At 41.1% G+C, this 23,216-nt stretch overlaps 1 protein-coding gene across 4 annotated transcripts in view; it reads left to right on the forward strand.

The window, feature by feature from the left end:
- Nucleotides 1-862: 862 nt before the first annotated feature.
- tdrd3 (tudor domain containing 3) overlaps nt 863-23,216 on the forward strand; it is a 68,513-nt gene continuing 46,159 nt past the window's right edge. For 2 of the 4 annotated variants that reach the window (XM_078402751.1, XM_078402753.1), the window contains exons 1-6: nt 863-1,086; nt 5,846-5,930; nt 7,447-7,512; nt 8,768-8,800; nt 19,927-20,087; nt 22,592-22,733. In XM_078402751.1, the coding sequence (XP_078258877.1) occupies nt 1,049-1,086; nt 5,846-5,930; nt 7,447-7,512; nt 8,768-8,800; nt 19,927-20,087; nt 22,592-22,733 (525 nt within the window). In that variant the 5' untranslated portion in view covers nt 863-1,048. Of the gene's footprint in view, nt 1,087-5,845; nt 5,931-7,446; nt 7,513-8,696; nt 8,801-19,926; nt 20,088-22,591; nt 22,734-23,216 lie in introns of all 4 variants that reach the window. The other 2 variants (XM_078402754.1, XM_078402752.1) reach the window with 2 other exon arrangements.

The raw sequence follows: 23,216 nt of genomic DNA on the forward strand, positions 1-23,216 counted from the left end.
TTTCTTATACTACTGGTTGCTCCACTGCGATTTCTCTTCGAGGTATGTCCACTTTGAAGAAGTTCTCCTCCTCTCCTGCTGAGTTACTCCAGCATTTTGTGAATAAACCCACATTGACCTTTCTGTCCTGTGCCTCCTCCACTGTCAGAGTGAGATCCAATGCAAATTGAAGGAACAGCACTTCATATTTCGCTTGGGCAGCTTACACCCCAGTGGTATGAATATTGATTTCTCTAACTTCAAGTAACCCTTGCTTTCCCTCTCCGTCCCTCCCCCACCGTAGTTCTCCGACTAGGTTCACTGTCCTCCTGATTCATTATACTGATTGTATGCTTCCTTGTCACCTTCCCCTCAGCTAATATTTTCCTTGATCTCGTTTTCACACCCTACTCTTTTTTATCTGTATCTCCCTTTCTCTTGACCTTCTCTCCAGAGATGCTGCCTGACTGGCTGACTTACTCCAGCATTTCGTGTCGATCTTCAAACTCCCGCCAGAGGCCGCCTGCACCCCCCCTCCCACGTCCACCTCTGGCCCCGCCCCGCCCCGCCACATATGGCCCCGCCCCATCAACAGCTGGCCCCGCCTCCCATGCCCCATCACAATCTAGCCCCGCCCCCGTCTCCAATGGCCCCGCCCCCTGATCGCCCGGTCACCGTTCACCAGTGAATGGCGGAGGGAGAGGGGGCGTGTACCCTGCTGTGATTGGGTAACGTGACCGTCCATCCCCGCAGTGCTCGCGCTGCGGCGGTTGACGCTTGTGCGTGGTGACGCTGCGGCGGTTGACGCTTGTGCGTGGTGACGCTGCGGCGGTTGACGCTTGTGCGTGGTGACGCTGCGGCGGTTGACGCTTGTGCGTGGTGACGCTGCGGTGCGGAGCTCGTGGGGCCGGGCCGTGGCGGTGGCCGGGGTCAGCGAGCTGAGGCCGCCATGGTCGCCGCTTTTTAGTATGAGGTTCGCGTCCCCCCTCTGGCCGCACTGTGGTGAGACGCAGCTTGTTGTTTCCTATATCGGTCTCGCTGTGTTCCCTCAAGAGGTGGCTCGGTGAAGATGGCGGATGTGGGCCCGGTTCTGGCCCAGGACGGCTGGTGAGTGGCGGCATGCGGCTGTAGCGCCGGCTCCGGTGCAGGGCAGTGGGTCAAGGGAGGATCCAGAGGCCGTGACAGTCGTGCACCTCCACTGGGTGCAGAACAACTCCGTACCCCTGCTTCATTTGTTCAATCAGCTTTGCCAGTGCTCGTCAAAGTGCACGCGTGCCTCTGCTCCCGCAGTGTTTGGAGTCGATGGCAGGTTGGCTCAGTGACAGGTCCTCTCCCATGATACATACGGAGAACTGTGTGTTTAAGTTCCATTGATAACTGTATTGGTGACGGAGGATGTATAAGATTAAACCGAGTTCTTTTTAGCTATTTGTTCTGCAGTGCCCAGTAAAATTCCAAAGGGCATGGAAATGTGGACATGCCCAGTTCGTAGTCGGCTTGCTTGCTTGCTTTCACAAGAAATATTTATTTCTTAAATCATCAGTTGCATTTTCTCATTTTATACACTGCTTTGTTCCTCGACATATTTTAATCAATTTTAAAAGTACATTGCTTTGGTACTGGTCAGCATTCTTTCCTCGACATTATAAAGACCAAGGCATTTCACTTTTATTGTGTGAAACTGCTGTTATATTGTCCCATTTTGTCGTCGCTAAGATTCCAAAAAAATATTATAGCTGAAATACTTGTTCTTCTAGATATGGGGAAGCTCCATTTTTATTTGAAAAACAAAACCATAGGTGTTGGAAACCTGACAGAAGAAAATAATGAACATGCTCAACAGGTCAGGCAGCATTTATAAAGAAAAACCGAGTTATTGTTGGAGATGCATTGAAGCAGGCCAATCTGACACACAGACAATCTTTGTACCAACATTGTCTTTGTTGGAAATGTAGCATGCCCAAAATATAGGTTTTTGATTTGAATGGAAGATTGAAGTGATAGCCAACTCGTAGCTTGCGGTCCCATTTGTGAACTAATAAAGGTTCTGTAAATTGGTCACCAAATCTGTGTTTGGCTCATGTGTAAAAGAGTTTCATTGGAAGGAATGTTTGGTTTACTCTGTTGTTGTATGGCAAGTTCGCCATGTCAGATGATTCTTCACTGCAGTACCTCTGAGGTGAGTATGTCTTCAGATACGAGTTTGGATTTACAAAGATTGCCACAGTTCATCGCTTGCCCGCACGTTGAAACCAAAAACAGACCAACTTAATATGCTCCTTCTTCCTGAGACCACATCTGGAGTATTGTGTGCAGTTTTGGTCTCCTAATTTGAGGAAGGACGTCCTTGCTATTGAGGCAGTGCAGAGTAAGTTCACGAGGTTAATCCCTGGGATGGAGGGACTGGTATTATGGATGTAGAATCATAGTAGTGAAAGGTTAAAGATGTCAATTAAAAACCTGAGCCAGTTGGTCCATGCAGATTTTGAGAATTGATCGGGTCACTTTTCAGGGTTCCCAATGGAAAGATCTTCCGATGTCTGCCTTGGAGATTGAGATGATAGAGTTGTGGTGGCTCATGAAAGTACATTGTTGTTCCTACTTTCAAAACAAGCATAGAATGCATTGATTTATCAGTAAGTGATGTGTCACTGCCACTTGAGCTAATATATTTCACTTTGTCGGAAGTGATGATGTGCAAGCCCTGCAATGGTTGCAAAGTATCCATCTGAGCCTCCAGGTTAGTCTGGAAGTGCCTCTTTGTATTCTAAACGGCTTCTGGCAGCTGTTCCTGGACTTCCTGTATGACATTGGTTCACCTGCCTTCAACGCTGCTGATTTGGATTAAGTTGATTTATCAATCGCCTGGTTTTTTCGAGGCTTCTGGTTGACATACACTCAGATTGTTTTCATATAGCCAAGTTCCTCCATACATTTCGTTACGAAGTCAGTACAAACCATGGCATATTCATACAGGTCAGTTGCCAGTCCTTGAACATCACCCAGTCTACCAGGTCCATGTAGTCGCAAAATCATTTCTCTGCCTCCCGTGACCATAGAAATATAGAAACATATATATAAAATATAGAAATATAAACCAGTTCTATGCAATCTTTTTCAATCGCAACCTACGTGCATAGAAACATAGAAAACAGGTGCAGCAGGAGGCCATTTGGCCCTTCGAGCCAGCTCCGCCATTCATTATGATCATGGCTAATCATCTACAATCTGTAACCAGTGCCTGCCTTCTCCCCATATCCCTTGATTCCACTAGCCCCTAGAACTCTATGTAACTATCTTTTAAATTCATCCAGTGAATTGGCCTCCACTGCCTTCTGTGGCAGAGAATTCCACAATTTCACAACTCGCTGGGTGAAAAAGTTTCTTCTCACCTCAGTTTTAAATGGCCTCCCCTTTATTCTTAGACTGTGGCCCCTGGTTCTGGACTCCCCCAACATTGGGAATATTTTTCCTGCATCTAGCTTGTCCAGTCCTTTTATAATTTTATACGTCTCTATAAGATCCCCTCTCATCCTTCTAAACTCCAGTGAATACAAGCCTAGTCTTTCCAATCTTTCCTCGTATGATGGTCCCTCCATCCCAGGGATTAACCTCGTGAACTTACTCTGCACTGCCTCAATAGCAAAGACTTCCTTCCTCAAATTAGGAGACCAAAACTGCACACAATACTCCAGATGTGGTCTCAGGAAGAAGGAGCATATTAAGTTGGTCTGTTTTTGTTTTCAATGTGCGGGCAAGCGATGAACTGTGGCAGTCTTTGTGGTTGGAAGTACTCCCACAATATATTTGGGTAGGAAGATCTAGGGTTTAAACCCAGTGACAAAAAAGTGATAGTGATGTGTTGCTACATCGGGATAGTGTGCAAATTGGAGGAAATCCTGAAATAGGTGGTATTTCTGTGCTACTTTTGCCATTATTTTGTTTGGTGATAGAGTTTGGAGGGTGATGCGGGCCTAGCCAAGGTTAATGACTTTAGTGTGCATTTTATATGTGGTGTGCATTGCAGCTATAGTGTGATGCACTTGTAGTGAATTACAGTTTTGGGTTGTGGATAGGGTGCTAATGAAGTTGGTTGCTTTGCCCTGGGTGGTGCCAAGTTGCTTGAGTTGTTATTGTATGGTTTTAGGGTGTCAGGAACAGGAAGTAAATCAGCATCCGAAATATCCCTTACAGTATTTATGTGGCTGGTGTGGTTTAGCTTTTGATGACTGGAGATGATGGTGGAGTTGGCAACAATCATTCCATTGAAAATCAAAGATTAATGTTTCATTTTTTTGTTTTAGATGATGGCATGTTTGTGCTGCAATTGTTAGTGAGGAGAACGTGTACAGAAATGAGCCTTTCAACCTATTAACCATTGATTTACACTTATCCAATAGTCCCGTTTTTAAAATTCTTCCCAATTTCTCTTTAATCCTTCTCCCCCCTCCCCACAGACATATCATTATTCTACACCTTTTCTACACATCAGGAGGAATTTAATGTGTCCAATTACCCTGTCAAACTGCACCTTTTTCGTACGTAGGAGGAAACTGGAATACTTGGTAAAAAAACATGCCTAGAAATGGAGGTTGTACAGGGCTCAAAAACATCAAATGTCAAATACAGAATTCATGTCAATTAACGTTGTTTAATTTGTCTCGGATGGTAACACATTTTTGTATTTCGTGGAGACACTTGTGTTTGGCAGAGATGGTGACACTCTTAATTTTGTCCAACATCGGGACACAAGGGATTGCTGTAAATTTGGCGATGGTCAGAACAGAAAGTAGGGATTCATTGTTGTTTTTTAAAATAAATATAAATGTTTGTTTTCGTTACTGATTGATCATGGTGAATGCCAATATTTTTGACTTGGCTGTGTTGTACTTTTCATGACAGTGACAATTCCATTTTAGTTTTTTTTCTGCAGTTGTCATTTGTCTATTGAACGATCAATGGCTGCTGTATCCACATTAAAAAAGTAGAAATCATTTCACATCACTGGAATCCATATTTTCTTCCCGGTGCTCCGTGCTACTATCACTATCCCGTGAATTTTTTAATGGATAGTAGATGAGGCCTTCTGAATGCTGCAAAATTCTACATGACTTCCATTTTGAATATTGTGTTTGCAAATAAAAAATTACATTGTACTTCATGAATAGTTAGTGTTAAGTATTCAAGATTTAGAAATAAATATGATTTGTTGTATCAATTCAATTGTTAGAACTTGCCCTCATTATTTAAAATTTCCAAAATTTTGTTTTCACGTGGATTAGGGTGTTACTTTTGTATCTGTGGAGCAATGAAGTATTGCTCTTTAGTAAGAGTGCCATTTTTTTTGTTGCTTTAAACCAAAACCTTGTGCCATTTGACGATTTTGAAGGATATGTTTTTGGGGTCCTGGTTGGCATTCTTGATCATTATCAAGGGAGGCACAGTTGCTGCCTTGCAGTGCCAGAGGCCCGAGTTCGATCCTGACTACGGGTGCTGCCTGTATGGAGTTTATACATTCTCCCCGTGACCTCCTTGGGTTTTCTCCGGGTGCTCCGTTTCTTCCCACACTGCAGAGGTTTGTAGGCTAATTGGCTTGGTAAAATTGTAAATTATCCTTAGTGTGTGTAGGTTAGTGTTAGTGTGCGAGGATCGGTGGTCGGCGCAAACTCAGTAGGCCAAAGGACCTGTTTCCGCGCTAAATATCTAAACTAAAATTAAACTAAATCACCAAATTAACTGTTGTATTGTTATGTATAAGATTTTAATTTCATCTGAAAAAGTGGAATGGATTTTCCTAAAACAGTCACTTTATGGATACCAGGAGTATTAAAAAATGTTCCTTATATGCATTTTCTTTTATAACAAGGTACCTTTCCCAAGAAGGAATTGAAGCCTGTACTAGTTTATCCACCAAGCCTGATATAAAAGATATCATTCGTATTGCACTAAATGTAAGTAACTGTGTCTTACATTTGTTTGGTCATTAATTGACATTGTACAATAATAGCCACATATTTCCACATAAATGTTTAACCATTGTTTAAGATTTAAAAAAAAAAAATATGGATTAATAAGAATAATATGCCATACTGAAAAATAGTATAAAATATTAGATTGCATTTTGTTGCTCACGTAACTTAATGCCTGACTAGATATATGCTAATTTAGGGTGCTGAAATATTTTAGGTCAGATCCTTCTGACTTTTTTAACTGGCCGTCACCTGCACAATTTGGTGTATGAGCATCATCAGTTGTTTGAGTTGTTATTTTTAGTGTTTCATTTGCATCATATGATTTGTATCGAGCAATAGATGTAAATTGAAGATATAGAGATATATCAGCGTTGCCAAAGGAGTCGGGCAATATTTTAAGTAACGTAACTTGCAAAATATCATTCATGCTCCATATTGAAAGTTAGTCTGAATTCTCATTTTGCTTATCCTGAAGTGGATCACAATCGTCTTTTGCATGTAAAATCATCATTATTCGTGTTTTATTCATAGAACCTGCAAGGGGATGAAGTCAATTTGTCTTTTGAGGCATTCAATATAGCTTAGGGAGTACATATGCCTTTATGTAATAAGAATAAAAGAACACTTCACTTAAGGCAGTGCTATCTACTTACATAATGGAAACTGGGTTTGAGGTGAAACTTGTTGTTTTCTTATTTACTTTAGGGTTAATGTGCAGTACAAATATATCACCTGGTTACGTTTTTGCTTCAGTGGACTTCCCATCAACATGATTAACTGCTTTTTTTTGTCCAATAAGCAAAAATAAAGTTTTGAGGTCCTGCCTTGGTTTTGCCAGAATTCAACTCATGCCCTTCAAATCATGAAAATTTAAATGATCAAGAACTTCTAGCTTCTTGAAACTCTTGTCTAGCAACAATCTTTAGAATCTGAAAGCTAGATCTCACATTTGTTGATCTCCAGACCTTCTTGAGCAAATTAAATTTAACTCACTGGGGCCGTGGGATCTTTGGGATGTTCCCATAACTCTGCATGTGAAGTTGGGGTTGTGGTTCTCGGCCAACAGCCTACGTTGTATTCAGTCCGCTTGCTGCCATGACTCGTGTAACATATCATCATGAAGTTAGAGTGGGTCTTTGGAGAAGTCAAGCTAACGTATGACGTGTTTGGGGGAGGATGCCGTTGGGAAGAAATAGCTTGAGTGGATTTACGAAGCAATGTCGATGACTGGTCTGGAGAATTGAGCAGAAGCTGCTAAATGCTATGTCTGCAGCCCTCAATTTTATTTTAGTTGTAAGAGAACTGCTGAATCTACACCCCTTCAAATATAATTGGAGTTTTTTAAATCATTTTTTCAAAGGACTGCAATACCTGACTCCAGTAATTGTTGTAACATTTTGCTTTGTTATTCAAATTATGAGTTACAAATGTAAAGAAAGATCTTAGTGGTTCGGTGTACGGTTTTGAATATCTTTTTCATATAATATGTCCTCAGAGCGATTTAAGAGCCATTGGGAAAAAATTCCTTCCAAATGAAATCAACGGTGGACGATTGGAACAGGTAAGTGTTAGAGCAAAATATTTAATAAACGTGTGGTTTGTGCCACTTTTTTTTGATAATACAGGTACGAACACGTACAAACTGGCCTTTCCTCAGTGAACTGTTATGCCAAAATGTCTCTGAAATGGTCATTTTGTTCACCATACCAACAAATATTTTTTTAAATGTTTACTTGGATTTTTTTAGTATTTCATTACATTCTTAATATTGCATGGGGCATTAGTGGTTTATCATTATCCATAGTAAATTGAACGCTGCCTTGTAAGTATAATGATATTGTATATTGTGTAATTATAATGCAACTTGTCTCTGACTTAAACAAATTATTGGATGACATATGAAAAAGACTTTGTATTCCAATTCTCCATCTACCATTTAAACCATTGCATGATGCAGTTCTAAAGGCATTCTTGAACTTTTTCAGCATTTACTTGTTTTTCTTATTGGTCTTAAATAAACTCTTCCATGGATTAAGTCAAATTTTAAATGGTTTTGCATTTCAAGCAGCATTTAATATCTTCATTGTGACATCAACTTGTTTGGAAAAAAAATCAGTCAAGTTCAGAGGATCAAGTATGAGAATAAAAGGACAAGTAGGCCATTTAGCTTCTGCCTCTTCTGTCATTCAGAAGGATCATAACGTTTTTTACCTTCAGTTTTATTTTCCTGCATTAACCGTTTATCTCTTAATTCCTGAAATATTGAACAATCTACAAGGTGAATAGGCCTACTTTATGATTGAGTTTCCTCAGCTATCTTGTGTAAGGAATTCCAACGATCACTATCCTCTTCTAATTTGGTTAGGATAGCCATCCCCTTAGTTTAATTCTGATCTGTTTTTAGACATGCCAGCCAGGATTAATCTCAACTTCATATCTACCCTATTTGCTTTTGAAGCCTTTTTGAATATTTGAATGAAATCATTTATTATTCTTAATTCTGGATAGAATCCCAGTTTGCTATTAACTCTTCTGTGACAAACCCACCATACTAGGAATTAGAACTGTAAATGCCTATACTCCCACTTTTAGAAGTTTAAGCAAGGAAACTGGTCCTGTACATAGCATTTCAAAGGTTTATGTGTCATTGAGCTATATACTTTTACTGTTATCCTCAAATATTCTTGCAATAAACATGCTCCTTATTGCTTTATGAGCCTGATTTAATTTGTGATTTGTCTAAAGGACTCTCAATTTTCTTTTGAACGCCAACATCTCTCGCCCTCTCCTCCACCCCAACCCCGGCGATGAGATAGCTGCAACTTAATGAGTGCGGAAAATGGAAGCATGTAAGAACAGACTGCTCTTGCAGAATTAAGTCATCATAATGAATTTGTCACAAATGAGATTGGTTTATTTATTAGTTTTCAGTTGGAAGGGAAACGTGTTAGTGCTTTTTTGTGTTGCTGAAAGCGCCTCATTTGCAAAAACGAAGCTCTATATGTAATATATGCACACTTCCATGAACTCTAGTGGTGTATCATCTGTGAAGCTGAACGTGAACTGGCCAAATGATGCACAACAAAACTTAACCAAACTGAATGCTCATTGTTTCTGCCAAGTACTTTTCTTTTATCAGCTAAAATAGTAATTGCAGCATGAAGTTGAAATTAAATCTGACTTTTTTTAAATGAAAATTATTTTATTCTACTATGTGCACAAATACATGAGAATTACTGAACATGATGAGAACTCAGTTATGGAAGGGTGCAAGATCCTAAGATTTGGAAGCTTGGTTTGATATGGGCATACTTTTAAACAGCTGTTCATCAGAATACTTATTCACTGGTTTCCATATGCTGCATAATAAAAAGTTGCAGCCATTTTCAAACCTTTTAACTGTACTTGCTGAGCAAGTGTAGAAAATAATTAAATACTTAGATTTAAAATAATATCCCAATATTTTTCTACCAGTAGTGCCTTTGTGGCGAAAGAGACCCTCTTATGACAATAGACACAAAATGCTGGAGTAACTCAGCGGGACAGGCAGTATCTCTGGAGAGAGGGAATGGGTGGCGTTTTGGGTCGAGACCATTCATCAGACTGATGTCAGGGGAGTGGGCAGGGCAGAGATAGCATGTAGTTGGAGACAGACTGGTGGGAGAACTGGGAAGGGGGAGGTGATGGAGTGAGAGGAAAAGCAAGGGCTATTTGAAGTTAGAGAAGTCAATGTTCATGCCGCTGGGATGTAAGCTACCCAAACGAAATATGAGGTGCTGTTCCTTCAATTTGCATTGGGCCTCACTCTGACAATGGAGGAGGCCCAGGGCAGAAAGGTCAGAATGGGAGGGGAGTTAAAGTGCTGAGCAACCGGGAGATCAGGTAGGTTAAGGCGGACTGAGCGGAGGTGTTCAGCGAAACGATCGCTGAGCTTGCGCTTGGTCTTGCGATGTACAGAAGTTGACACCTGGAACAATGGATACAGTAGATGAGGTTGGAGGAGGTGCAAGTGAACCTCTGCCTCACCTGAAAAGGCTGTCTGAGTCCTTGGATGGAATCGAGGGGGGAGGTAAAGGGACAGATGTTGCATCTCCTGCGTTTGCAGTGGAAAGTACCTGGGGAAGGGGTGGTTTGGGTGGGAAGGGACAAGTTGGCCAGTGAGTTGCGGAGGGAACGGTCTCTGCGGAAAGCAGAAAGGAGTGGAGATGGGAGGATGTGGCCAGTAGTGGGACCCCGTTGGAGATGGCAAATGTTTTGGAGGATTATATGCTGTATGCGATGGGATGGGGTGGAAGGTGAGGACAAGGGGGACTCTGTCCTTGTTGCGAATGGGGGGAGAGGGAGCAAGAGCAGAGCTGCTTGATATCGAGGAGCCCCCAGTGAGACCCTCATCTATAATGGAAGAGGGGAACCCCCGTTTCTAAAGAATGAGATCTCTGATGATCTAGTATAGAAAACCTCATCCTGGGCGCAGATGCGGCGTTGACGGAGGAATTGGGAGTAGGGGATAGAGGCTTCGCAGGAAGCAGGTTGGGAAGAAGTGTAGTCTAGATAGTTATGGGAGTCGGTAGGATTGTAGTAGATGTCGGTCAATAGTCTGTCTGCTGTGATGGAAAGGGTAAGATTCAGAAACGGTAGGGAGCTATCAGAGATGGTCCAAGTGAATTTTGAGTGCAGGATGGAAATTAGTCATGAAGTTGATGAAGTCAGTGAGTTCTACATGGGTGCAGGAGGCAGCACCAGTGCAGTCGTCAATGTAGAGGAGGTAGAGTTCAGTGATAGGGCGAGTGTACGCCTGGAACAGTGATTTTTCGATTTATCTATTCGACGTATTCTAAGAATAAAGGGGAGGCCATTTAAAACTGAGATGAGAAAAACGTTTTCCCCAGAGAGTTGTAAATTTGTGAAATTCTCTGCCACAGTAGTGGCCAATTCACTGGATGAATTTAAAAGAGAGTTAGATAGAGCTCTTGGGGCTAGCGGAATGAAGGGATATAGGGAGAAGGCACACATGGGTTACTGATTGTGGATGATTAGCCATGATCACAATGAATGACGGTGCTGGCTCGAAGGACCAAATGGCCTCCTCCTGCACCTATTTTCTATGTATCCGACAAAGAGGCAGACATAGCTGGGGCCCATGCGAGTGCCCATAGCCATGCCTTGGGTTTGGAGAAAGTGGGAGGAGTCGAAGGAGAAGTTGTTGATGATAAGGACCAGCTCTGCTAGGCGGAGGAGCGCATTGGTAGACAGAAATTGGCTGGTTTTGCAGTTGAGGAAGAAACGGAGGGCTTTAAAACCTTCCTGGTGGGGGATGGAGGTGTAGAGTGACTGGACATCCATGGTAAAGATGAGGGAGTGGGGGCCTGGAAAACGGAAATTGTTGAAGAGACGAAGAGCATGTGAGGTGTCTTGGAAATAGGTAGGGAGAGATTGGACCAGGGAGGATAGGATGGAAGGTAGACACAAAATGCTGGAGTAACTCAGCGGGTCAGGCAGCATCTCAGGAGAGAAGGAATGGGTGATGTTTCGGGTTGAGACCCTTCTTCAGACTGATGTCAGGGGAGGGGGTGGGACAAAGATAGAATGTAGTCGAAGACTGGAAGACTAATGGGAGAATTGGGAAGAGGGAGGGGATAGAGAGGGAAAGCAGGGACTATCTGAAGTTAGAGAAGTCAATGTTCATACCGCTGGGGTGTAAACTACCCAAGGGAAATATGAGGTGCTGTTCTTCCAATTTGCACTGGGCTTCACTCTGACAATGGAGGAGGCCGAGGACAGAAAGGTCAGATTGGGAATGGGGGGGGGGAGTTGGTGCTGAATCACTGGGAGATCAAGTAGGTTAAGTCGGACTGAGCGGAGGTCTGGATGGATCAAGGTGTGACTGAGCAGAGTGATAGGATGGAGTCGTGTTATGTGGAAATTAATTCGGTGGCACATGCGCAAGCAGAAACAATGGGTCTGCCAGATCAGTTCTGTTTGTGGATTATGGGAAGAAGATAAAATCGGACCGTGCGGGGCTGGTGAATGATAAGGTTGGAGGCTTTAGAGGGTAGAGAGCCGGAAGTAATAAAATCAGAAATGGTGTGTGATATTATGGTGTGATCCCCTCCCACTTCCTCCAAATACAATTTCTTCTTCGACTCCTCCCACTTCCTCCAAATAAGACCTTAATATCACACGCCATTTTATTACTTCCGGGTCTCTGCTTTCTAAAGCCTCCAACCTTATCGTTATCCAGCCCCACACAGCCCGATTTTATCTTCCCCCAGTTACTCCAGCATTCTGTGTCTACCTTCGATTTAAACCAGCATCTGCAGTTCTTTCCTACACACTATATCAGTACTTGTATTCCTACCACTAGAGAGTGGTATAATGTGCAATTTGTCTCTGTGGGTGTTTTCTTTCAACCACTAGCATTTTGGACCAAACATTGGTGAGATTGCATGATTCAGAAATGGATTAGATTGTCAGCGACATTTCAGGTTATTTTTCAAGAATCATACATGATCCCATTTCAGAGGTGGTGCAGTGGCTGTATTGTACTTCGTTGGACTGGAATAGTTTGCACTTTCAGTTTTTTATTCTCCCCACATTTAAACTTCGGTTAGCATTTTTTTCAGGAAAACATAGCTATTCGGCACTAGAGTCAAGAATTCACTTGGAGAATACATCTTCATCCCCTGTGGTCATGAACATGGAGGAATACAACACCAGTGCCTAACCTCTGACATTAATGATATGCTTAAAGCAAATGATATACCAAGATTCAGTCAGTTAAATGTTTGCTTGATGTCTTGTACAGGATGCAGTCAAGTTGGATATGTAAATCATGTAGCTACATACTAGAAATAGGTATACAGCACAGAACAAGTCCTTTGGTCATCCATATCCATGCCACTCATCAAGTACCCATCTATACTCATCTCATTTTCTACAGTTTGGTCCATCGTCATGTTCTGGATTGTTTTTCCAGTTGTGTGTGGTGTGTTTTGTTGGCGGGCCGACTGATTTTTGTCTGCTTCTATATTTGTACAATGTAAGTTCTGACCATTTGAACAGACAAGTCCACATTGCTGATGCAGTTGAGGTTTTGGGCCAATGTGAGAATGAGATTTGAAGTCTCATTTTGTTCATGGGAGCGCTATGGTGATAGGATCGTGAGGAGAAAGGACAAGTTATGCTCCCATGTGGGAAGTTCCCATGTGTGGAATTCTCTGCCACAGAAAGTAGTTGAGGCCAGTTCATTGGCTATATTTAAGAGGGAGTTAGATGTGGCTAAAGGGATCAGGGGGTATGGAGAGAAGGCAGGTACGGGATACTGAGTTGGATGATCAGCCATGATCATATTGAATGGCGGTGCAGGCTCGAAGAGCCGAATGGCCTACTCCTGCACCTATTTTCTATGTTTCTAAGTTGGACATAGATACATTTGTTGCTGATGTTCAGATGTTGGTGCTGGCAGAAATGTGCCTAACTGAGATCAATGGGAAAAACAGGTAAAATAAAGCTGTAGCAGGCTTGAGTAAATTGAAGTCAAACAGGCCAAAATATCAAAGTGAATTTGATGATGCACTGAATAGGGAACAAGATTCAATCCATCGCAGATTCGTGTCAGTTTATTGTCATATACACCAAAGTGCAATGGCATTCTTTGCTCATGCTAAGCTTACAGACGAAACAGCAATGAAGATAGATAAAATAATGAATGCAATGACAAATGCAAAACAGCAGATAAAGCAAAATTGTTGTGCAGTCTGAGGTAGTATGAAAAAAAAATTGAAATACAACAATGGAATACGTATGAGATAGAGTTGAGAGGAAGAGTTCATGGCAGCACCTCAAGGAAAGGTCTATGAAAGAGATGATTGGTTCAGGAGTCTGATAGGGGATGAAGCTATTCTTAAGTCTGGTCGCTGAGATTTCAAGCTCTTGTATCTTCTAGAAGCTCGAAGTGAGAAAAGGGAATGGCCAGTCTGGCAGTCATCTTTGACAGTGCTTCGAGCCTTCCTGATGTGGTGCACTGTGAAGGTGGACAAAACGGAAGAAAGTAAAGAACCTGTAACGGACTCGGCTTTGTTCACCATTCTCTGCAGGTTCCAGCAGTCAAGAAAAGAGCAGTTGCATACCATTCTGAGATACATCCCATCAAAATTCTTTCTCTTGCGCATCTATAGAGGTTGGAAAGAGTCATCGTGGATGTGCCAAATTTTCTGAGATGTGCTTTCTTAATCACCATGAAGTGGCCAGCTAGGTTGCTGGCAAAGTGAATGCCTAGGAAATTGAACTTTAACTGTTGTTAACTGATTTTGCTGCATTTTGTTTTAACAATACTTTTTTTTTAAGGTATTTACACATTAAATTGATTTCATTGTTTGTAACCACTGTAGGATTACATAATTATTTTTAAGATGCTTTAAGGCGTAAGAGTGAAATTCAATGTTGGATGTTGAATTCGGAACATAATGCTTTTTCCTTTCTTCAATGTTAACAGATAAATTGGAGGTCACAGAGTTAGTTGAAAATATTCTGGGTCAACTGCCTGCCAATGTGCACTGTTTCTGATAGAGTGAAAGCTGGAATTACAAGTCTCTCCTGCTAACACCGAATAAACATAAGCGGGTGAAATTAGAAAGGGTGTAATTCTATCTGAGAATTTGGATGACTTTTTAAAAAATTACCACGTCAACATTGGAATTTATAAAGGCTATTTTGTAAATTGTTTTGAGAAATTAAAAGTGGTGTGAATTCTACCTCCTGTTGGATTGCCCATGTTCGATTTCATGCTATACAACAATGGTAGTATTATATGGCAGTTGATTCTTTTCAAGTTTCACACTACACTTGGGAACAAGGTTTAATTTTGGCCCATTATATTGTGTGTTCAGCTTCATTTTGTGTATTTGAACCCTATTTCACTTATCTCGTTTTCATTTTCAAAAAAGCTTGCATCTAGTTCTTCTGCCATCAAGAATGTTTAATCAGGCTTCTATTAATGTATGGTGAAAGTACATCCTGTCTTGACTTTTATTCCACTACATCTTCTTTCTCTTTTGGTTAAGTAATGCACTTGAAATGGCCAATTATGTACAGGAAGCATTACAAGGCATTTCTATTAAATAATATAACATCAGTAGTGTCAAGCAGATGAATAGTAACCAAATGCATTAGTTAATGGTAAAACAGAAATTCTAGATAATATAAATATGAAATAAACAAACTGCTGAAAAGTATTCAGCCATTAGAGCAACATCTGCAGAGTGACAAATTATTCAGAGCTAATCTATGTTCAAAAACAAGTATGGGTTAAATTTCAGAATGCGGAAGGATGGAGACAAATTTTCAATTTCATTCACAGCACGAGTAAGCTTTCGGTATACCAACACCTATACATTCTTTAATGTTGCCAACAGAGTTTCTATGAAAAGGATTCCAATTTTTTTACTTGAAATTCAGAAATATATATATTTTTACATTTTCCTTGGAATGAATGCTGTTTTCTGCTAGTGCAGTTTTATATGGTTTTGAGATGGAGAACAGAAGATTTTGTAAGTCATCCATGCCTTTTAAGCTTAAAATATGAGACATGCCCTAGATCTGTGCATGCATCCTAATTTTCTGAAGAGCAGTCTACAAATATTATGGATCCATTAGTTTTGATCGTTTAAGATGCAGATATTTGGAATAGTCCCAGCAGATTTGAAAGGTAACAATATCTTCAAAGATCATTGGCCAGCTAATGAGAAGAGGATTTGCCAGTGAAGGATGGCAGCCCTTCTCTATGGTCTCATTCCTGCAGAAAATGCCATATGTGGTACAGTTTTCTCAACTCAGTGGGCCAGCAGTACGTTATAACCACATGAACACTTTACGTCTGCCCTCAGCTCAAATTCAGGTTTTTGCCATGGCCAATTTGTGAACTTTGCATTGTGCTCGTCAATGGATGGATCCATAACTTTGGGTGGTCGTGAGAAGGACAGTAGGATCAGTGTTTAAGAAAAAAAAACATGCAAAACAACAGTTGTTTACCTGATGTCAGTAGTTAAGCAGTATGAACAAAATACTATGGGCAACCAGGATGTGATTAATCAGGCCCATCATTATTTTTTCAAGGAAAACAAGCCTATGCCAATCTGAGTGTAAGATATATTGCATATAACAAATAATAAGGGGAGACAGTGGATGGACTGAATCTAGATTTTCAAATTACATTTGTTAAGCTTGTGCAAACAAGAATTTTGCCTAAAATGAAGGTTTAATTGTCAGGAGCAATGCATTTGTATGGCTGGGTTATACATTAATCAGTATGTTCTCAGAGTGCCACCAGCTGTCTGCCATCATTGTTCAGCTTCCATGCAAGGACATTGAGGCACTTAAAAACAATTCAAAGCTTCTGACACTGGCAGGTATATATGGACACAGCGCTTGAATACCAGTGAAGGTTCCGTGATGATCAGACCTATTGTTAAGGTTTGAGAATGAATGAATGGCTGGATAACCGAGTAGCAACAAATGGGTCATTACAAGCTTGGAAACATGTAAATTGTGTTATAACAGGGACCATTATTGTTAAATTTTATCGTCACAATGTTAAACTATGATTAGTGATTTAGGTGTAAAACTGTTCGAAATCTGGATTTACAATCCAGATCTATTGATAGTCATTTATCTCCCATGCAATTCACTAAGAGTTGTTTTGCAGATCCAGCACGATTGGGGGGTTGCTCAGCATCAGCTGATTGATTATTGTAGTTTAAAGGAGGGGGCAAGAAATTAATAGACGCAGTACAATGCAAGGGAAAATAAGGGTTTGGTGTCTGAGAGTGATAAAGCCAGAACAAGCTAGATACCACATGAGTACTCTAACTCCAAACTCTATCTTCCAAGATTACTTTAAGATTGATTATTTTTTAGGCATGTAATTTAATCAGCAGCAGAGCTTTCACTGCCACTGGCTGAAGATATTCAAAAGGATTGAAACTGAACAATTTAGGAAATTATTACTTGGTGGTGCCTTGAATTGTCAGTGAACTCCTTATTTTTACCCTGCTTCTAGACACTCTAGCTGAAAGAAGTATTATCTCTGTCGGGGGAAAAAAACTGCAGATGCTGGTTTAAATCGAAGGTAGACACAAAATGATGGAGTAACTCAGCGGGTCAGACAGCATCTCTGGAGAGAAGGAATGGGTGACGTTTTGGGTCGAGACCCTTCTTCAGACTGATGTCAGGGGAGGGGGCGTGACAAAGATAGGATGTAGTCGGAGACAGGAAGACTAGGGGGAGGGGATAGAGAGGGAAAGCAAGGACTATCTGAAGTTAGAGAAGTCAATGTTCATACTGCTGGGGTGTAAACTACCCAAGCAAAATATGAGGTGCTGTTCATCCAATTTGCACTGGGCCTCACTCTGACAATGGAAGAGGCCCAGGACGGAAATGTCCGATTGGGAATGGGGAGGGGAGTTGAAGTGCTGAGCCACAGGGCAATCAGGTAGGTTAAGATGGACTGAGTGGAGGTGTTCAGCGAAACGATCTCCGAGCCTGCACTTGGTCTCGCCAATGTAGAGAAGTTGACACCTGGAACTGCGGATACAGTAGATGAGGTTGGAGGAGGTGCAGGTAAACCTCTGCATCACCTGGACAGACTGGGTCCTTGGATGAGTCGAAGGGGGAGATAAAGGGATCGGTATTGCATCTCCTGCGGTTGCAGGGGAAAGTACCTAGGGAGGGGGTGCTTTGGGTGGGAAGGGACCAGTGGGCCAAGGAGTTTCGGAGGGAATGGTCTCTGCGGTAAGCGGAAAGGGGAGGAGAGGAGAAGACGTGGCCAGTAGTGGGATCCCGTTGGACGTGGCGGAAATGTTGGAGGATATGTTGTATGCAATGGCTGATGGGGTGGAAGGTGAGGTCAAGGGGGATTCTGTCCTTGTTACGAATAGGGGGAGCATGAGCGGAGCTGCGGGATATTGAGGAGACCCTAGTGAGAGCCTCATCTATAATGGAAGAGGGGAACCCCCATTTCCTAAAGAATGAGGACATCTCCGATGCCCTTGTATGGAACGCCGTATCCTGGGCACAGGTGCAGCGTAGACGGAAGAATGGGGAGTAGGGGATAGAGTCTTTACTGGAAGCAGGGTGGGAAGAAATGTCAAGATAGCTGTGGGAGTCAGAAGGTTTGTAGTAGATGTCGGTCACTAGTCTGTCTCCTGTGATGGAGATGGTGAGATCCAGAAACGGTAGGGAGATGTCGGAGATGGTCCAGATAAATTTAAGAGCAGGATGGAAATTGGTGAAATTTATGAAGTCAGTGAGTTCTGCAGGGGTACAGGAGTTAGAGTTCGGGGATAGGGCCAGTGTACACCTGGAAAGGGGATTGTTCCACGTACCCTACAAAGAGGCAGCCATAGCTAGGGCTTTCTGCTTTCCAGAGTTGCCGTTCCCTCCGAAACCCCCTGGTCCACTTGTCCCTTCCCACCCAAAGCACCCCATCCCCAGGTACTTTCCCCTGCAACTGCAGGAGATGCAACACCTGTCCCTTTATCTCTCCCCTCGACTCCATCCAAGGACCCAAACAGTCTGTCCAGGTGAGGCAGAGGTCTACCTGCACCTCCTCCAACTTCATCTACTGTATCTGCTGTTCCAGGTGTCAACCTCTCTACCTCGGCGAGACTAAGCACAGGCTCGGCAATCGTTTCACTGAACACCTCCGCTCAGTTCGTCTTAACCAACCTGATCTCCCGGTGGCTCAGCACTTCAACTCCCCCTCCCATTCCCAATCTGACCTTTCTGTCCTGGGCCTCCTCCATTGTCAGAGTGAGGCCCAGCGCAAATTGGAGGAACGGCATCTCATATTTTGCTTGGGTAGTTTACACCCCAGCGGTGTGAACATTGACTTCTTTAACTTCAGATAGTCCCTGCTTTCCCTCTCTATCCCCTCCCCCTTCCCAGTTCTCCCACTAGTTTTCCTGTCTCCGACGACATCCTATCTTTGTCACGCCGCTTCCCTTGACATCAGTTTGAAGAAGGGTCTCGACCCGAAATGTCACCCATTCCTTCTCTCCAGAGATGTTGCCTGACCCGCTGAGGTACTCCAGGTTTTTGTGTCTGCCTATTATCTCTGTATCTACTCTTGTCAAGCCCAGTAACAATATTACAAGTTTCAACGCGATTACCTCTCATTCATCAGTATGAAAGGGAGTAGAGACACCAGTGTGCTCAATTGCTCTTCAAACAATAGACTTGTTATCCCAAAAATCAATCTTGTGAATTTTTGCCATTTGTTCTTTGATCAGTAATGTATTCTTCAGTTTTGGAGTTCAGACGTGTACAGGCTGTTCCACCTAAATACTTTTTTGTACATTAGAGCACAACGCCTCTACTTGTACTCAATTACACTTCCAATAAAGGCCACTTTATCATTAGCCTTCCTAACTGCCTGCTGTACCTTGTGGTAGGAGATGTCCAGGTCTCTCACAATGCCAACATCTTTCAATCTTTCACCATTCTTCTATCTTCATGTAGAATCTTGTTTTTTTCTACATTTAACTTCCATCTGTCATATTCTTGACAATTCATTACCGCCAAACTTTAAATTATCAACAGACTTTAATATATTTTACTCTTTACTCGTTCAAATCATGGCCAGAGATTTGGAACAACTTGAATCCCAGTGCCTTTCCCTCAACCAATAGTCATAGCATACCTAGTTTTCTACCCTCAATCTATGCCAAGGTGTTATTCCCAATATCGCGTACTTCAATTGTGTTTAGTAATCTCTTGCATGACAATTTTTCAAAAGCTTGTTTGTTAAGTTTTATAAGATTCTTTTATGTTTGATGTTTCTCTTTGCTTCAAGTAATCTGCTGACGTGGGTAATGGAGAATGTTTACATTATTAGTCAAGTTAGAATTTCTATTTATAGAATGTAAAAAGCTCCAATGCACAAATCTCTAATTTGTGTGCTAATGTTTTTAACAATTAGCTGGAAGGTCCATGTGTCTTACAAATACAGAAGATCAGGAACATCTCTGCTCCAAAGGATCACGAGGAATCTCAAGCTGCACCAAGGATGTTGCGAGTGCAGTTTACAGATGGACATGTAAATTGTATAGGTGTAGAGTTCGGCCATCTGTCAAAAATCAAGTAAATATTCTATTTCACTTTCTGTCCTTTATTTTGTTAATCATAGCAACAGCATGGAAACAGGCCCTTCAGCCCCTGTTGGCCATCGTCATTGTGGTCAAGAAATTGGAAAGATTTTTAAGTTAGCGCTTGTTTGAATATATAGTTGTTTAAAATACCATACCTGTAATTTGAGGATTTGAACTATGAATGTAGATAAAAATGTTTGATTCCACTGGGGCAGCTGTGGAACTTAAATTCCGTTAATAATCTGCACTTTTTAAAAAGAAAACTTGCCTGTGGCAGTGGATACCACAAAACGCATGATTGTCATGAAAAGTCATCTTTCCTTAATTGCACTTCAACGCCTCTAATGCCTACTGCACATCAGTCCCATTACTTTATTTTTAGCACCCATCAGAAAAAGGCTTCCAGTTAACTTTAAATTTTTTTAGATATAAATGTTTATCTGTGAATACAAGGAACATTAAATCAGGTCTCATGATTGCTTTGAGTACCTGACAAAAAAATTGAATTGGAAGAAGAAAACTGCAGACCAGTTAGTTTAACATTTCTCGTCAGGGAAAAATGTTTCAACCCATTATTTAAAATGCTGTGCAGGGCACTTCAAAAAAAGATCAAGGCAATCAGGCAATGTCAATGTGTTTGTATCGATAGGAAATCATGCTTTGCCTAATTTATTGGAGCTCTTTGAAGAAATGAAGTAGGGATAAAATTGAACTGGCAAATATTGTGTACTTTGATTTCAAGGAAGTTTGATTTGGTGCTTCAAGGTTACTATAGAAAATAAAAGCTATTTCCATAGTAGTAATTCTCATCAGATCAGACATCAATTGCAGAAGGAGAAAGATTTCATCTTTGATCGAAGGTCCTTTCCTTAACAAAGTGTATGAAGAGCCAGAGAGGATTTGGTGCTTTATTCCAGAGCATGGAGGACTTAACAATTCTAAATTTGCACAGTCGGTTTGCACTAATGTTGGCAGTATTGATAGAAAAAAATTATATTGGCGCCTTGTGTTCAGCCTGACAATTCTGAGTTGATGTTTCATTTTCAGTTTTTCCATGCTAAGGAATAATGTTGTGATTTTAAAATTCGATCTGTATTTAATCCATTTGATTGTAGGATTGATGTGCAAATAAGTTACTGAACTGGAATCCATTAATTGGAATGTTGGTAAATTGAGTTTAGAATAATTTGAGAACTGTTCTTGGGTATTATTATTATTTTGTGTCTTCACACAACTGTTTGCCAATAGCAAGCAAAGTTTATTGCCACATCGTTGGCCTCTGCAAGATCCTTTACAGTGCATGTGTCATGCAGCATGTCACAGCTCAGGAGATGTTCCATAGTCTGGAGGCCCCGTCCACACTCACAGTCTGCCGCATCTTCAGTATATCCCCACTTCAGCATGTTCGATTTGCTCCTTTCCGTACCTGTCTGCAGTCTGTTGAGACTGCGCCAGGTTATGCACAGTTGGTCGGAACCTGGTGGGAGTTTCTCAGAGGGGTTGATTGCCACGTGAGTGTCTTCCAGAGATTTCTCTAGTCTCTCTTCGCAGAGTTTGAGCCTTCTGGACGATGCACTGCAGTCCAGGGGATGGACAGAAGAGAGGAAACTTCTGTGCAATTTCATACGCTGAGGTAGCAAAGGGTGGTCATGTTGGGGATGTCTTTCATCCTCTGATTGTCTGAGGGGTTCTTTTTGACTGGCTACAGCTCTTCTGATTCCAGAAGGTTTTCTTGGGTATTGCTGTAAGGGATTTTGGGGATGATGGCTTGGCCCTGAGGACTAATAAACCTGAATAATAAATTTCAAATTTGGAAGAGAGGTGTGCATATATGGTAACTCTGAGATATGACACCACAAAATACAATTCAAAGTAATTTATATTATGAACTTTTTGTTGATGGAAGTAGCAAAAGAATGAGCTGCATGGGCTAGCTAGCTTACGTGTTGAATGCTTTTCTAATTTTGATTTTTGGCTAGTGGTCCTGGCACTTGAAGTAGCTTTCAAGATTCTGATCAAGAACTGAGAAAGCCTGGTGCTGCATAATAGTTGTAAATCATGTTGATGTCATTAGTGCTGCAAAATTTCTTTTATTTGTGCTTTAACTTCTAACTTATTGTTGAATTGGGAAAAGTAGATCTTTCAAGTTTTGCTATTCCCTTTTGAGTTCGAAAAGAAACCTACTAACCTTTACTATCTTGATGATTTGTCATTACAATATGTTGCTTGAAATAATTTTGTATAGTGATGAAATTGATTCTAAATTTCTGTTTGTCACTCACTAGTACTGCATATATTGTAAGAATTTTTATGATATGCTTAAGCTGATATTGTATGAAGCAATAGAAAAAGTAAGATGTGTTACTCATGGAAATATTAAGAAATTACTTGCACTAATGTATCTGTTAATATTATTCCATTATTAAATCAATTAAAGAAATGTTAATTAAAATGTGATTCGTTATCTTTTTTTTTTGCCCACCTGTTTCCTGATAGCCTCAATACCCCACCTGGAACAAAAGTGAAGTTACTGGGAACTATTAAAATAAGAAATGGATTTCTGTTGTTGCATGACATCAACATTCTTGTCCTTGGTGGTGATGTTGAGCAGCTAATTGAAAAATGGAAGTTGCAGCGGGTAAAGTAACATTTTTAAATTCAAGAATTCGCAATTTCTTGACCAAATTTAAAACTTTTTGGTGTAAATGACAAGTAAATAAGTTGAAAAATAGAACTTATGATTATGAGTTGTATATTGCCGATGAAATTATAAATAGTTCAGTGTCTTGGATTTTCCAAATAAATTATTATATACTTTGCATCATTTTTGTAAATGTTGATATATTTGGAGAAATTACTTTGACAGATAAAAAGCGCGTACCAATTAAAATTTCATAGATATTGCAGGATCACTGCTGCATATCAATTGCAGCAACTAGATTTTATTGGCTCAAGAAATAATATATTAATATTTAAATAAAAATCTGCTGGAATCTTAATTTGTGCTATGCTCCTCGCATGGATCTTTCATTCTTAGCATTAAGATTAAGGGGAGATGTTAACTTGTCAGAAGCTTGCCACATTGAGACATAAGTGTTCACGTGCGAGGTGACTAATCATA

This window comes from Rhinoraja longicauda, chromosome 7 (assembly GCF_053455715.1).
Source record: "Rhinoraja longicauda isolate Sanriku21f chromosome 7, sRhiLon1.1, whole genome shotgun sequence".
In the NCBI taxonomy this organism is placed as follows: domain Eukaryota; kingdom Metazoa; phylum Chordata; class Chondrichthyes; order Rajiformes; family Arhynchobatidae; genus Rhinoraja; species Rhinoraja longicauda.